General features: G+C 43.8%; 1 protein-coding gene across 1 annotated transcript in view; it reads right to left on the minus strand.

Annotated features, from left to right (window-relative positions):
- Positions 1-16916, minus strand: part of LOC102172054 (zinc finger protein 665) — a 39167-nt gene that overhangs the window by 13481 nt on the left and 8770 nt on the right. Inside the window, 1 exon segment of the mRNA XM_018062995.1 lies at positions 120-202. Within this exon segment, the coding sequence (XP_017918484.1) occupies positions 120-134 (15 nt within the window). The 5' untranslated portion in view covers positions 135-202.

Consider the following 16916-nt stretch of genomic DNA (forward strand, 5'->3'; position numbering starts at 1 on the left):
AGGGAAGGCCTCGGGTGAATGTGCATGTACAGGAGTCACACAGGACACTCCAGAGTCAGAAATGATTAGCGAGTCCAGAGAAGGGCATTTCAGGAAGGAGAGACTAAATATGACCTTACCTGACAAAGAACCATGCCTCACTCCTTTTCTTTCCTCTTCCTTAACTTCAGGGCTTCCTCAGGCAACACGAGTCTTCAGAGGTCTATCATGGAAGTTGAAAACATGCTGTTTAATGCTTAGAGTTAACATATCCCCATCCTGAGCCCCAACCACACACACACACACACACACACACACACACACACACACACGGAAGCCCTCACCATGAGGAACAGACAGGCCCCTGTGGCCACTGTCTCAGGAGGGACTCAGGACAGTCAACTTCTGCAGAGAGACCAACACGGGACTTTCCCACACTTTCCCTCAGATCACATTCTCCTCCTGATGAGGCCTTATGTACACAGCAGCAGGAGGCACCTCCGCTGACCAGGCAATCTCCTTCAGGTCACACAGCAGGTCCTGATCCACCCCACTCAAAACAGAGCATCCCCTCCTCAGCCCAGATCTCAGCCCTCAGGACTGGGAGGACACAACAGTCCTGATGTTTAGTGAGGGATCCAGACTGGAATCAACTGGGCCATCTTAAACATTCTCGAGTTGTGGACCAACACAAACTACCTGAGGGTACAAAACGTGTGTTGGGAGCCGTGTTAGGCATTACTGACAAAATGGAGGCACGGCCCCAACCCCCTCTCCTTGTTCCGCAGACACGGACCCGGGATGAAGGAGTTAGGCCTTGTGATTCTGACTTGTTTTTTCCTTTCCTCGGTTGAGTTGACTGAAAAGAATGTTAAGGTGTTTATTGTCCTTGAGAGGAGCATGAGAAGGCACAAAGCCTTCTGCAGTTGCGCCCAGAGAATAATCCAAAAAGTTAACCACTGACATTTGTTCAAGGATCTTTACAAGAGTGTTCCAGGATGAGCACGTAGGCTGCAACTTGAGGCCTTGGGAAGGACTGTCATCTGAGACCTATTTGTGAGGGAAATGTTTACGGCAACGGAAGTTTGCCAAATTTAGGGTTTAGGAATAATTAAGAATACCTAGAAGCTAAAAATTTAAGGAATGTGGTAGTGCTAGCATGTTTTACTATAGCTTATACAGATTATGAATTTCAGAGATATTAATAGCTAGAAGCCTTTTTAGGAGATAGCTTAAGATGCTAGGGGCAAACAGGATTTAGAAAGATAAGAAATAAACAGGAATGTGGTTTGCAGCCCAGACATAAGCATGAGTTATAATGTAATCACAAATTAAAGTAAACAGGATTCTGAGAGAATCACTGAAGCAGAAACTCTGTTTGAAGGGCAACAATGTTTTATGGAGACAATGAATCTGGGTGAGGGGAAACTACCAAACCTCTGACCTAATGCTTTTGTCAAAGTATAAAAGAGAACCTGAACTGCAAGGAGATACAACCAGTTCATTCTGAAGCAGATCAACCCTGGGATTTCTTTGGAAGGAATGATGCTAAAGCTGAAACTGCAGTACTTTGGCCACCTCATGTGAAGAGTTGACTCATTGGAAAAGACTGATGCTGGGAGGGATTGGGGGCAGGAGAAGAAGGGGACAACAGAGGATGAGATGGCTGGATGGCCTCACTGACTCGATGTATGCGAGTCTGAGTGAACTCCGGGAGTTGGTGAGGGACAGGGAGGCCGGGCGTGCTGCGATTCATGGAGTCGCAAAGAGTCGGACACGACTGAGTGACTGAACTGAACTGAACTGAAGCTTGAAATAAACATGCAGTCCCATACCTTGAGTAAGAGGCTGTATCATTCTCCACCAACACCGCTCATCTCTTCAGGCTGATTCCCTGGCTGTTGGAGCTGGACTCTGGCACATGTGTATGCAAAATGCGTCATCAATGAAATGTGAAACCTGGACTGAGCACCATTCAGAGGAGTAAAGCACCCCCCTCCCAACTCTCTTTCTCTTTCCCAGCCTTATTAAGGTGTAACTAACAAAAATGGTATAAATGTACTGTGTATAAAGTGATCATGTTATAGACTCATACAGTGAGTATGAGTTATATTTCGACCTATGACTACACTGTATTATTTCTCTCTGGGCAAATTTCAAGGATATAGAAACACTACCGGTAGCATGCAGTACCTCAGATCCCCAGAACTTACTTACTTTACAACGGAAAACTCTCTACTCTTTGACTACCAGTGCCCCATTTCTCCCTCCACCCAGCTCCGGGTAAAAGCCTTATTACTCGATGGCTCTATGAGTTTGACAAGTCTAGTTTCCACACAGGGTCTGTCCTCCTTTGTCAGGCTTATTTAACTTGGCACAATGTTCTCTAGGTTCATTCATTCTGGCATAAATGCAGGATTCTTGATTTTTATATTCATATACGAAAAAAAATAGTTCATGAATATATAGTATATAATAAATATTTCTATACCACACTTTTGTAACCTATTCTTTTATCAAGAGACATCTGGGTTGTGTCTATGCCTTGGCTACTGCAAATCCAGTCACACTCATAGGACTGTGGACATATCCCTAAAAAACTGATTGCTTTTCCTTTGGATATCTGTCAGAAATGGGTTTGACAGATGGTAGGTCTGTTCTATATTAATTTGTTAAGGAACTTCCATTTTATTTTCCAACATAGCAGTACCATTTACATTACCACCAACAATGCAGTTAAGATTCCGTGTTTTCTGTACTGTGCCTGTGTGTGTGCTTATTTTGGGAGGGACAGGAGTGGATAACATAGAACCCAGCCTGGCAGCAAGACATTTGCAGCTGCATCTTCTAGAGGACAAGCCTCCAGGCTGCAGATCACTGTGGCATCACTGCCCTCTGATTTTTTGGAGCCATCTTCCCCTATGTCACAGGACTTTATGACTCTTCTCAGGTTGGGCCCAGAGATCCCTACCGAGCAGGACCACCTTATAACAAGCATTCTGTGATCTTAACATTAGTACTCCTATTTTCCCAGTGGGACTCAAACAAACTTACAAACTTTCATGGTGTCCAACAGGGTGTCCACAGAGCCCATAATGAGCCTCTAACCCTCTTACACAAACACAAAGCATTCCAAGCCCTGATAGCTCATGCATGAGGCAAAATACAAAAGAGGACAGACAAGGATCCACAGACACAAGACACTATATTTTCATTTACAGTGAGTGATCCAGGTCAAAGATAGCAATCTCCAAAGACTATGAAAAAGAGGGATAAATCCAATGATGCACATGGCCCACTGAGACCTCAAACTCTTCCAAGGGAACACTCCAGATTCTCTTGGTATCTTCCCAAATGCACATGAACCTTTCTGCACCGGCAACTCCAAGTACACAATGATACCAAAGTCGATGCAAAAAATGACCTGAGATTTTCCCTGTTACTCTACGGTGTCTGCCTGCTAAAAGAGCCAACAAAAGCCAGCGAGTGGAGTGGATGCTGGGGGCACCTACTAGAACCAGCCCCTCAAGCCCAAGGCTCCCATCTTCCTCCACCCACAGGTGCCTGGGGGCTCAGCCCAGGCCACTGTTCTAACAGTGGAAAAGACTTCTCTTGGCTGAATTCCACGTCCTTCATTGCTGCTCACATGTGGTCACGAGTTGTCAAATCAAACCTGTGCAGGCACATGTCAGCCTCAGCACTGCTGTCCTGGGGAACACGAGCTCAGGCAGTAGAACCTCAAACCACTCCATGTGGGCTCTCCAACAAACCTGCTTCCAGTTGCTCCAGCCTGAACGGAGACATTCTCTTTCAACAGATCCACACACCCCTTGTCCCTGCAACTACACTTGGGATGGGTGCACAATCCATTCACTGGGCTCACCTTGATGCCCCCAAGTACTGCCACAAGCCTCCTGCAGACCCCACCAGGCTCTCTCCGCTTTCCTCATTTGTCTACCTCTCCTCCCTGCATGACTGGACTAAGCAAGACTAAAGCGCACAGGGGTTTCTTGGCAAAGGGGATCACAAGAGGAGTGCCCAAGAGCTACCGCCCAAAGGACACTGCACATGCAGGATGAAAATCAAGAGACTGGCCCTCCTGGGAAAGTCTGCCACCACCTGGGGACATTATGGAGTCCAGGTACAAAGGCATTTGAGATGAGGAAGTCTCAAAGCAAGGGTCTCCAGGTCTCACTCTCTCCTATTTTCTCCACCCACACCTACTTGGAAGATATTCTAGCTCTTGGGGGGCGCAGGGACACCTCCTGCCCCATTAGGTTTTCGATTTCTGCTCATCCTCAGTGCACTGAAATCACAACGCTGACACGGAGCACATGAACTCCTAGATGGCAAAGCTGCTGTCCACGATGGTGACTGGTCCTGGATGGACAAAGCTTAGATCTGGGGGCTGCAGAGGATGAAACCCAGCAGACTAAACATTGGGACATCTTAGCCCACTGCTTGAGGACACCAGTTCTGTAGGGCTTTTCAGAACTTCCTATATTTCTTGGCTCATCTTTTGAGTAATTAAGTAGTCACACAAGGTAAAGATCAATTACAGCTGAAATGTCCAGAACATGGGAAACATCTTCATCACCTGCCCTGTTCTCTTGGTCTTCCCTGAGGATTATTTCAGCCCAACCCATAGTCCTGTCATCTAAAGACATTTCCAGTAACAGGTACTGCAGCCACGCTGGGAAGAAGAGGAACACTATGAGCCCTAAAAGAGGGGAACCAGGAAGGACTCAAAATAACCCATGAACAAGGGTATTAATTTCTGCGGATGGCAACTGATACACAGGCAATAAACTTGGGTAACATGAGAGAGACTGTTAGGAGGGGATGGGGAGACCTCTCTGAGCCTAGACTTGAAGGGTGACAAAGGGCCTGAGGCATGGTGACCTGAAGGTGAGAAAAGGAACTACAATGTCAGACAGAAATAGTTTTGGTATTTGAAAACAGAGAAAAGGTAAATGAGACCAGGACAGGCTGAACCATGAGCAAAGGGTCAACTCCCAGGATGAGGCTGGAGACACTGACAGGGCCCTGAGCTTGACAGAGGGCTGTGGAGAAACAGCGAGGAGTCAAGCTTTTGACCCAAGAACAAATGAAAGCCAGTGGAGGTCTGACCATCAGGATGTAAAAAAAAAACAAAAACTCCCTTCAGATTTAGCCTTATTTGTAGAAGTCATCTAATTCTGAGCTTGTGATCCTGCCTCCATCTTACAGTTTTCCTTTTCCTTTTTCATTCAGGGAGGACTGAGATTTATTTAAAATTCTCATTACCACCAGAAACTCCCTCCAAACCAGAACTGCCACACTCAGGCACATAGCCAATTAGCTTATCATTTCAGGGGTCAGTGTTGCTCACGCTCAGATTCCGGTCTAGTCTTTCATCTGCATGTTACAAGTGGGCTCCCTCAGGCCCAGAGAGAAGCCATTTATGAGAAGGTCTGAGCTGAGTGAAGAGAACCGGGTATAACTGAATAATGAAATGGGAGGCTGAAGGGCAAGGGGGCCAAGTTTGTCCTTACTGCCCATCCCATTTAAGACCAGGAACACCTGTCATGCATCTGAGCAAAAAGAAACTTTCCTTTTAAGATTGGGTCAAACTGACACCAAGCAGGTAATTCTTTATTATACGATTGCAGTAAAATATTTTAAAAATAAAGAACTGCAAATATATATCCACTGGTACAACAAACATTGTTAAGGGGTCAGCTTGGACATAGGATCTGGCCAATCTTTTTCATTATGAAGAGAGAGGCTCTGTTGGAAGGTTCCAGGTCAGTCCAGCCCATGCTTCCTCATTTGCACAGAAAAGTCAAAAAGGGACCTGAAGGAAACATCTTCATATCATCTCACAGCTCACTTTTTTTCACTGATCATAGAAAATGGAGAAAACAGACCATTAGGCTAACCAGTTAAACCAGGTGTGGTTTTTTTTTCTTTTTTTTGAAACGAAAGAATGAAGCATTTTGTTGCTTTTATCGTGTTAAATGTTCTTTTATTTTCCCATTTCTCAAAGAAATGCCTTTAATTTCACAAGATCTAATGTCATACCTGTGTTATTCTCTGGTAAAGAGCTGAGACCAGAAATATCCATTTGTGTGTGCACACATCAACACATACACACAATTCATGTCTTTGGTAAAACCACAGTTGAAAATACGTCTATTTTATTACAAGATGTTGAGAGGGTAACAGGCAGGAAGGCCAGGGGTCTCCAAAGGGAGGAAATAGGCTGCAAGTGTTAGACATTTTTATCTCTCTTAAGCAGGAGGAGGAAACATACTAGTGATATTTTTTTTCTTTCTCTATACAAATCTAAAAGGAGGTTTCTCTTAAAATACTGGTTTGTCATAACGACACCTGGGGTCAGACTCTCAAGACAATCAGGACTGAAGGTGCCCGGGGGCCCCACACAAGCTCCTGTCCTAATTACACCTGAGGAACCCCGGGTATTAATACCTGTGGGGGGCCAATCCGTCGATTTCCTTTTAGATACTGGGCAACTTACTCCGTGCTTACTGAAGCCTCTGGCCCACTTCCTTCCCAATCCACTTCCATTGTGGGACTGTCTGGACGGGCCAAAGGGTATTATTTCAGTTATTCTTTATGTTGTAACTGAGATTCTGTGCTATTTCACACGAGTTTCTGATTGTGCCAGAGTCTCCCTCACCTCTTTTGGGGAAGAATATACTGAACAAGGTCCATGCCTCTGTTTTCATAAATATGGAGCCCTCCATTTCTGTCCCTTTCAGTTCAGTTCAGTCGCTCAGTCGTGTCCGACTCTTTGCAACCCCATGAATCACAGCACGCCAGGCCTCCCTGTCCATCACCATCTCCCGGACTTCACTCAGACTCATGTCCATCGAGTCCGTGATGCCATCCAGCCATCCCATCCTCGGTCGTCCCCTTCTCCTACTGCCCCCAATCCCTCCCAGCATCACAGTCTTTTCCAATGAGTCAACTCTTCGCATGAGGTGACCAAAGTACTGGAGTTTCAGCTTCAGCATCATTCCCTCCAAAGAAATCCCAGGGTTGATCTCCTTCAGAATGGACTGGTTGGATCTCCTTGCAGTCCAAGGGACTCTCAAGAGTCTTCTCCAACACCACAGTTCAAAAGCATCAATTCTTCGGCGCTCAGCCTTCTTCACAGTCCAACTCTCACATCCATACATGACCACAGGAAAAACCATAGCCTTGACTAGACGGACCTTAGTCGGCAAAGTAATGTCCCTGCTTTTGAATATCCTATCTAGGTTGGTCAAAACTTTTCTTCCAAGCAGTAAGCGTCTTTTAATTTCATGGCTGCAGTCACCACCTGCGGTGATTTTGGAGCCCCCAAAAATAAAGTCTGACACTGTTTCCACTGTTTCCCCATCTATTTCCCATGAAGTGATGGGACCGGATGCCATGATCTTCATTTTCTGAATGTTGAGCTTTAAGCCAACTTTTTCACTCTCCTCTTTCACTTTCATCAAGAGGCTTTTTAGTTCCTCTTCACTTTCTGCCATAAAGGTGGTGTCATCTGCATATCTGAGGTTATTGCTATTTCTCCCGGCAATCTTGATTCCAGCTTGTGTTTCTTCCAGTCCAGCATTTCTCATGATGTACTCTGCATAGAAGTTAAATAAGCAGGGTGAGAATATACAGCCTTGACGTACACCTTTTCCTATTTGGAACCAGTCTGTTGTTCCATGTCCAGTTCTAACTGTTGCTTCCTGACCTGAATACAGATTTCTCAAGAGGCAGGTTAGGTGGTCTGGTATTCCCATCTCTCTCAGAATTTTCCACAGTTTCTTGTGATCCACACAGTCAAAGGCTTTGGCATAGTCAATAAAGCAGAAATAGATGTTTTTCTAGAACTCTCTTGCTTTTTCCATGATCCAGCGGATGTTGGCAATTTGATCTCTGGTTCCTCTGCCTTTTCTAAAACCAGCTTGAACATCAGGAAGTTCACGGTTCTCTCCCTTTAGGTGAACAAAATGTAAGTCCTGGAGTATGGGCTGATGGAAAATCTGTGGGTCAAGCACAGAATGCTATTCCTATAGTTGTCAAGCTCAAAGACCCACTTATTTCCACATTAGAGGCAGTATCCACTGAAACCTGAGGTTAAGGGTTAAAACACATCATCGAAAATTTAAAGGAGCAGGGACTATTCCCTTAACAGTCCATGCAACACTTCTATTTTGGGTATAAAGAAATCAAATGGTAAATGGAGACTAGTTCAACATTTACAAATAATAAATGAGGCTGTAGTTCCTTTACACCTCATGGTGCCTAATCCTTATACTCTATTGTCTGAAATTCCTCAACGAGACAAATATTTCTCAGTAATTGATTTGAAAGATGCTTTCTATTCTGTGCCTTTGGTGGAGGAAAGTCAATTTCTATTTGCCTTTGAAGACCCTATGCAGCCAGCTTCTCAGTTAACCTGGACAGTTTTGCCCCAGGGATTTCGTGACAGTCCTCACTTATTTGGACAAAGTTTGTCATGGGATGTCCAAAACTTTAATAGCTCTGAAGCGGTGGTGTTACAATATGTAGATGATATTTTGCTCTGTGCTGAGACAGAGGACGCTTGTTCCCGAGCCTCAGAAGATTTCTTTAACTTTCTGGCAGGCTGCACTTATAAGGCATCACGAGAAAAGGCTCAGCTTTGTCAACAATCTGTTAGATATCTGGGCCTAATCATATCAGAAGGGACTAGGGCCATAGGCCCTTAGAAAATTAAACACATACTAAATCATCCCCTACCTATGACTTTAAGACAATTGAGAAGATTTCTGGGAATCACAGGCTACTGTCATATTTGGATTTCAGGTTATGGGGAACTTGCCTGGCCTTTATATAAACTTATAGCTGAAACTCATCAGGCCCAAACAGACAAACTGCTCTAGTCTCCAGATACTCAAAAGGCTTTTAAGGTTCTTCAGACTGCCCTCCTGCAAGCTCCCAGTTTTGAGCTTGCCCACAGGGTCAGGATTTAATTTGTTTGTCACTGAAAGAAAAGGTATGGCCTTGGGAATTTTCACACAAGCCCAAGGGCCTCACCAGCAACCTACTGCTTATCTAAGCAGAAAATCAGGCGTAATTTCACGTGGGTGGCCCCACTGCCTAAGAGTAATTGGGGCAGCGGCTTTTTAGCATCTGAAGCTTTAAAAATAATTAATCGATGAAATCTTACTGTCCTGACTTCTCATGATGTGAGTGGAATCTTAAATTCTAAGATTAATATTTGGATGGAGACAGTAGGCTTCTTAAATATCAGTCATTGTTATTAGAAGGACCAGTAACTAAGCTTAAAGTGTGTGGACATATAAATCCTGCCACTTTCCTTCCTGAGAAGGAAAATGAAACACCTGATCACGATTATTCCCAATTCCTAACTTTAAACTATGCAGCTTGGGAGGATCTAATGGATACCCCATTAGACAATCCTGACATGAAGTGTTTACAGGCGGCAGTTCCTTTGTTCGGGATGGAAAGCATAAAGCAAATTACGCCATGGTGACTGCTGAACAGGTTTCAGAAACAAAATCTCTCCCCCAGGGAACCAGTGCTCAGTTAGCGGAGCTTGTGGCTCTGACCCGAGCTCTAGAGTTAAACAAAGGGTAGCAAGTAAATATCTACATGGATTCTAAGTACGCTTATTTGACTTTACATGCTCATGCTGCAATATGGAAAGAAAGACAGTTTAAAACAGCAACAGGAGAACCTATTAAGCATTTCAGAGGAATCAAGAGACTTTTAACTGCTATATATTTTCCTAAAGAAGTGGCTGTTTTGCATTGCAAAGGGCACAGCAGGGATGGGAGTAAAGCAGCTGAAAGTAATCAGCTGGCTGACTCTCAAGCCAGAAAAGCTGGCACTTTATGAAACCCCTTCACTGTAGACGCCTTTGATCTGGACAGATCCTGTGGAACAGGAAAAACCACAATATACTGAGGAAGAATTAGAAAGATATGAGAAAAGACGAGCAAAGATTACAGATAAAGGATGGTTACAGTCTGAGGATGGATGATTAATAATTCCTGAAAATGCTCAAAGGAAAATTCTTAAGGGTTTACACCAGAGTTTTCATTTGGGTGCAGAGAGTACTTATCAGATGGCTTCTCGTTTGTTTGAAGGTAAAAATGTAATGAAAACTTTAAAGAACATTATCAAAAGGTATGAGGTTCATCAGAAACTTAACCCAAAGACTGAGAAGCTAGCAATATCTGGATTACAATGAAATGGAAAGTATCCTGGAGAGGGCTGGGAAATTGATTTTGCTCATATGCCAAAAGCTAATTGATATTCTTGCTTACAAGTCTGGTTAGATACTTTTACTGGATGGATTAAGGCTTTTCCCTGTCGTAGTAAGCAGGCTAAGGAGGTTATAAAGATTCCAATCCATGAAATTATCCCCAGGTTTGGGCTGCCACGGAGCCTTCACAGTGACAATGGCCCTGCATTTAAAGTTGCTGTTAACTCAGGGGGTATCTAAACCTCTAGAAATAGAGTATCACTTACACTGTTCCTGGAGACCCCAATCTTCAGGAAAGGTTGAAAAATCTAATGACATTATCAAAAGACATCTGCGCAAATTAACTCAAGAGACGCAGGACAAGTCCTATCCATAGCTTTAATGAGGGCTTGAACTGCCCCCAAAATGGAGGGACTGTCCCCCTTTGAATGTATTTATGGAAGGCGTTTCTTACACACAGACATCATTATAGACCCTGAAGCCTTGGAATTAACTAGTTATGTAACTCAGGTCTCAGCTTTTCAACAGGCAATAACAGAACCCAGGGAGACGACTCCTGACCCAGCTTCTGAGTCAAGGAAGCCTCTATTTGAGCCAGGAACCAAGGTCCTCATAAAAACATTGGGATCTGGGGGCCCATCCCTCAAGCCCCTCTGGGAAGGCCCTTAGCAGGTTATTCTTTCTTATCCCACAGCTGTCAAAGTGCCAGGAATTGATTCGTGGGTACGAGTTAATTCGTGAGTTAAGAGGTGGCACCCTGACCACAACTAAGTGACTTCATTTTATGTCTTTACTTTCTATGCTTTGACTTTGTACTTTTCAAATGCGCTTGATAATCTATGTGAGCCTACTTCTGCTGACTCCAAATATCCTGAGTGTGCCGTTTGATCCTCAAGACAATACCTTCCTGTCGTGGGCTCACTCCTATGCTGCATTCCACAATTGGACTAACTGCTGGATCTGCGGAGCGCTCCCCTCTTCATCATGAAAGGCTTTTGTGGTGGACAACTCCACTTCAAGAAAAAGACTTTCTCCAAGTCTCCGAATACCTTCGACAACAATCATATGTGATGCCTCTTCTTCATCTGATGACATCTACCAACCCTAAAATGGACTGGTGCAACACTTTGTACTTTAACTACGGACATAACATGACTTTTAATTTTTATTATACATTGTCTTGGTTTAATGACTATTTTGCTACACATAAGGCAAATAGGTCTGGATCTAATGGTTTTTTACCTGAGGTTTATCAAATATGAGATGAGGTTATACGGCCAACTCCTGAAAAAGGACGTCTAGTATCTACTGCCCCTATATGCTGGGAACAAACAGAGCCATTCCCAAAAGTCAGCCAACAACTTCATTACAATGATTGGAAACAACTGGAATTTTTGCCTCAGGATGTATGCAACGTAATCATTCCCGTGTTTTCCAACCCCAATTCAGGTCCTCCCTTTGTCTGGTCAGGCACTAACTGGGACTGGATATCTCAGTCAGCTGGCTTGCTCCAAACGGGACCTATTGGATATGTGGCTCTTACCTATGGGCATGGCTTCCCCTTGGTTGGATAGCGAGATGCACCTTGGGTCAGCCTTTACGCACGGCTTTATATTTTCAAAGCTTCCAGAAAAGCCTGCTAATTTACCCCACCTTAAAACTCGGTTGGCAAGGTCTGTATTTCACTGGTATCATTATTTGGCTGCAGTCTTTGTTCCCTCTTTGGGAACTACAGATGTTATGCTACGAGTGGATGCTTTGACTAATTTTACTCAACAGGCATTACAAGATTCTCAAAAAGCTATTTCAGCTCTTAACGCTGAACAAGCACAAATTAGAAAGGTGGTTTTACAAAACAGATTGGCTTTAGATATTCTGACAGCTGTGCAAAGAGGAACTTGTGCCATTATTCATACCGAATGCTGTACATATATACCTGATAGGAGCCCTAATGTTATTCATTTTACTAAACACATGAACAAAATGACTGGGGCTATGGATATTCCTGAAGTCTCCATTGCCTCATTTGGGGAGATGTTAACTAGTGCCCCATGGTGGAAAACTATCTTAATTACAATAATTCTGATTGTTTTGTTTTTGCTGTTTGCTCCCTGCATCTGTAACTGTGTAACTGGATTTGTTTCTAGTTGCATGAAAGCTTTTAAGTTACAAATGGTTGTGTTAGGGGAAGCACACTGAAACCGCCCACCCTGGCCAGGCACCACAGTAACCATTTGCATGAGTTGTTTTATGACAGGAGATCCTGATAAGGAATAAGGAACTAATGAACCACCACAACCTGAAGAATTCGGGAAAGGTCAAAAGGAGACACGGAGTGTCTGTCCACTTCCCAGAATCCCTCTCGCTAGCATCCATCTTGGCTGAGCCATGCGTGCGCCACCAGGAAAGACTCCAAATTAGAATGACTGGCCAAAGACCACCCGGAAAGTAATCTCATCACCATAAAACCCGATACTGCGACCCATGTGGCAGAGCAGTTCTCCTGGGTTCCCTTACCCTACTGCTCTCCACTCGAGTGCCCCTTCCCAATAAAATCTCTTGCTTTGTCAGCACATATTATGTCTCCTTGGACAATGCATTTCCGAGCGTTAGACAAGAGCACAGTTTCGGGCCCTGGAAGGGGTCCCCCTTCCTGCAATAGTTGCTCAAACTCCTACTACTGCTGCAGCTTCTTCCAACTACTATTTGGGGGACTTGGATCAGACATCTTCGGTATGAGGGTTAGGAGAATACGTTGGCTTACCAATTTAGGGACAACACCCCTTGTCAGCTCGGAAGCAGTTATGGAACGAGAATGATGCCCCTTTTCCAAGGCAACGTAATTCTTCTAAAAGGAAAGGGAGGGCTGAGAGGGTAACAGGCAGGAAGGCCAGGGGTCTCCAAATGGAGTAAACAGGCTGCAAGTGTCAGACATTTTTATCTCTTAAGCGGCAGGAGGAAACAAACTAGCAATACTTTTTTCTTTCTCTATACAAATTTAAAAGGAAGTTTCTCTTAACATACTTTGTTGCCATAATGACAGCTGGTTTCACCTGAAGTTAACTATTATCAAACCTTGAGTTAACCAATCCATTTTTCTTATGGAAATATTTGTCTTAAGCTATGTGAATGGACTATGCACTTACCCCAGACTCTGTCTTCAAGTTGGTTCCGCCTAATGGCTCAGAACCTACTTCACAAACCAGTATGTTATACTCAGATATTGTTCGCCTAATCTGTGGAAACAAAACTATTTGTATGGTAATCTGCCCTTCTACAAGATTCAAATTAATCATTTTATGGCCTGGGATGAATCATCTGCTGCCAAGATTATCCCAAAATGCATCTTATAGATGAGGGGCCTGGTGCCATTCTCAGTTTTAAAACCTTCCTTTCCTTCATTAACAGACTACTGGTGACTGTAATGGCACCCCACTCCAGTACTCTTGCCTGGAAAATCCCATGGATGGTGGAGCCTGGTAGGCTGCAGTCCACTCGAAGAGTCAGACACGACTGAGCGACTTCACTTTCACTTTTCACTTTCACGCATTGGAGAAGGAAATGGCAACCCACTCCAGTATTCTTGCCTGGAGAATCCCAGGGACAGAGGAGCCTGTTGGGCTGCCGTCTATGGGGTCGCACAGAGTCAGACACGACTGACACGACTTAGCAGCAGAAGCAGCCCCCCTATTCTGAACCCTCTTCCACCTCCCTCCTGACCAGATCTCTCTGGGTTGTTCCAGAGCACTGGATTTGGGTGCCCTGCCTCCTGCATTGAACTTGTACCAATCCTTCTATTTTACATATGGTAATTTACATGTTAATTTGGCCTCGGAATGCGGAATAAACCAGGGCAAAGACTAATACAGTTTTGCCAAGAAAAAGCACTGGTCATAGCAGACACCCTCTTCCAACAACACAAGAGAAGACTCTACACATGGACATCACCAGATGGTAAACACCGAAATCAGATTGATTATATTCTTTGCAGCCAAAGAAGGAGAAGCTCTATACAGTCAACAAAAACAAGACCAGGAGCTGACTGTGGCTCGGATCATGAACTCCTTATTGCCAAATTCAGACTCAAATTGAAGAAAGTGGGGAAAACCGCTAGACCATTCAGGTATGACCTAAATCAAATCCCTTATGATTATACAGTGGAAGTGAGAAATAGATTTAAGGGTCTAGACTGATAGACAGAGTGCCTGATGAACTATGGAATAAGGTTTGTGACACTGTACAGGAGACAGGGATCAAGACCATCCTCATAGAAAAGAAATGCGAAAAAGCAAAATGACTGACTGGGGAGGCCTTACAAATAGCTGCAAAAAGAAGAGATGTGAAAAGCAAAGGAGAAAAGGAAAGATACAAGCCTCTGAATGCAGAGTTCCAAAGAATAGCAAGAAGAGATAAGAAAGCATTCTTCAGCAATCAGTGCAAAGAAATAGAGGAAAAGAACAGAATGGGAAAGACTAGAGATCTCTTCAAGAAAATTGGAGATACCAAGGGAACATTTCATGCAAAGATGGGCTCGATAAAGGGCAGAAATCGTATGGACCTAAAAGAAACAGAAGATATTAAGAAGAGGTGGCAAGAATACACAGAAGAACTGTACACAAAAGATCTTCACAACCTGGATAATCAGGATGGTGTGATCACTCGCATAGAGGAGACATCCTGGAATGTGAAGTCAAGTGGGCCTTAGAAAGCATCACTACGAACAAAGCTAGTGGAGGTGATGGAATTCCAGTTGAGCTATTTCAAATCCTAAAAGATGATGCTGTGAAAGTGCTGCACTCTATATGCGAGCATATTTGGAAAACTCAGCAGTGGCCACAGGACTGGAAAAGGTCAGTTTTCATTCCAATCCCAAAGAAAGGCAATGCCAAAGAATGCTCAAACTACCGCACAATTGCACTCATCTCACACACTAGTAAAGTCATGCTTAATATTCTCCAAGCCAGGCTTCAGCAATACTTGAACCATGAACTTCCTGATGTTCAAGCTGGTTTTAGAAAAGGCAGAGGAACAGAGATCAAATTGCCAACATCCGCTGGATCACGGAAAAAGTAAGAGAGTTCCAGAAAAACATTTATTTCTGCTTTATTGACTATGCCAAAGCCTTTGACTGTGTGGATCACAAGAAAATGTGGAAAATTCTGAGAGAGATGGAAATACCAGACCACCTGACCTGCCTCTTGAGAAATCTGTATGCAGGTCAGGAAGCAACAGTTAGAACTAGACATGGAACAACAAACTGGTTCCAAATAGGAAAAGGTGTACGTCAAGGCTGTATATTCTCACCCTGCTTATTTAACTTCTATGCAGAGTAGATCATGAGAAACGCTGGGCTGGAAGAAGCACAGGCTAGAATCAAGATTGCCGGGAGAAATAGCAATAATCTCACATATGCAGATGACACCACCCTTCTGGCAGAAAGTGAAAAGGAACTAAAAAGCCTCTTGATGAAAGTGAAAGAGGGGAGTGAAACAGTTGGCTTAAAGCTCAACATTCAGAAAACAAAGATCATGGCATCTGGTCCCATCACTTCATGGGAAACAGATGGGGAAAGAGTGGAAACAGTGTCAGACTTTTGGGGGGGGGCCTCCAAAATCACCGCAGGTGGTGATTGCAGCCATGGAATTAAAAGACGCTTACTGCTTGGAAGAAAAGTTATGACCAAACTACATAGCATATTCAAAAGCAGGGACATTACTTTGCCGACTAAGGTCCGTCTAGTCAAGGCTATGGTTTCTCCTGTGGTCATGTATGGATGTGAGAGTTAGACTGTGAAGAAGGCTGAGCGCTGAAGAATTGATGCTTTTGAACTGTGGTGTTGGAGAAGACTCTTGAGAGTCTCTTGAGCTGCAAGGAGATCCAACCAGTCCATTCTGAAGGAGATCAACACTGGGATTTCTTTGGAGGGAATGATGCTGAAGCTGAAACTCCAGTACTTTGGCCACCTCATGTGAAGAGTTGACTCACTGGAAAAGACTCTGATGCTGGGAGGGATTGGGGGCAGGAGGAGAAGGGGACGACAGAGGATGAGATGGCTGGATGGCATTACTGACTCGATGGACGTGAGTCTGAGTGAACTCCGGGAGTTGGTAATGGACAGGGAGACCTGGCGTGCTGCGATTCATGGGGTCGGAAAGAGTTAGACACGACTGAGCCATTGAAGTGAACCTAATTTACATGTTTCAGTGCTATTCTCTCAAATCATCCCACCCTCAACTTCTCCCACTGAGGTCCAAAGTCTGTTCTTTACATCTGTGTCTCCCTTTGTTGCCCTGCATGTAGGATCACCGGTACCATCTTTCTAAATTCCATATACATGCATTAATATACAGCAGTTGTTTTTCTCTTTCTGAGTTATTTCACTCTGTATAATAGGCTCTAGATTCATCTACCTCATCAGAACTGATAAACCAGGTGACACTTTTGCTAAGTATGGTACAAAATAGTGTACGATGATTTACTACTTACCAAAAAAATTTCAAATGCATGACATGAAGGGAAGAAAGCACTCAGGCAAGGAATGAATCTGAAAAAAAATTGTAAAAAAAAAAAAACCTGAGAATTATCTTTAATCTAAAAATCTGGTGTCAAAGTTTAAAAAAATGTGGAGAATAATCATATTTAGAAAAGGATGATAAGAGTAGAATACTGGAAACTAAAAAAG

The sequence above is a fragment of the Capra hircus genome, chromosome 18 (genome assembly GCF_001704415.2).
Source record: "Capra hircus breed San Clemente chromosome 18, ASM170441v1, whole genome shotgun sequence".
Taxonomy (NCBI): Eukaryota; Metazoa; Chordata; class Mammalia; order Artiodactyla; family Bovidae; genus Capra; species Capra hircus.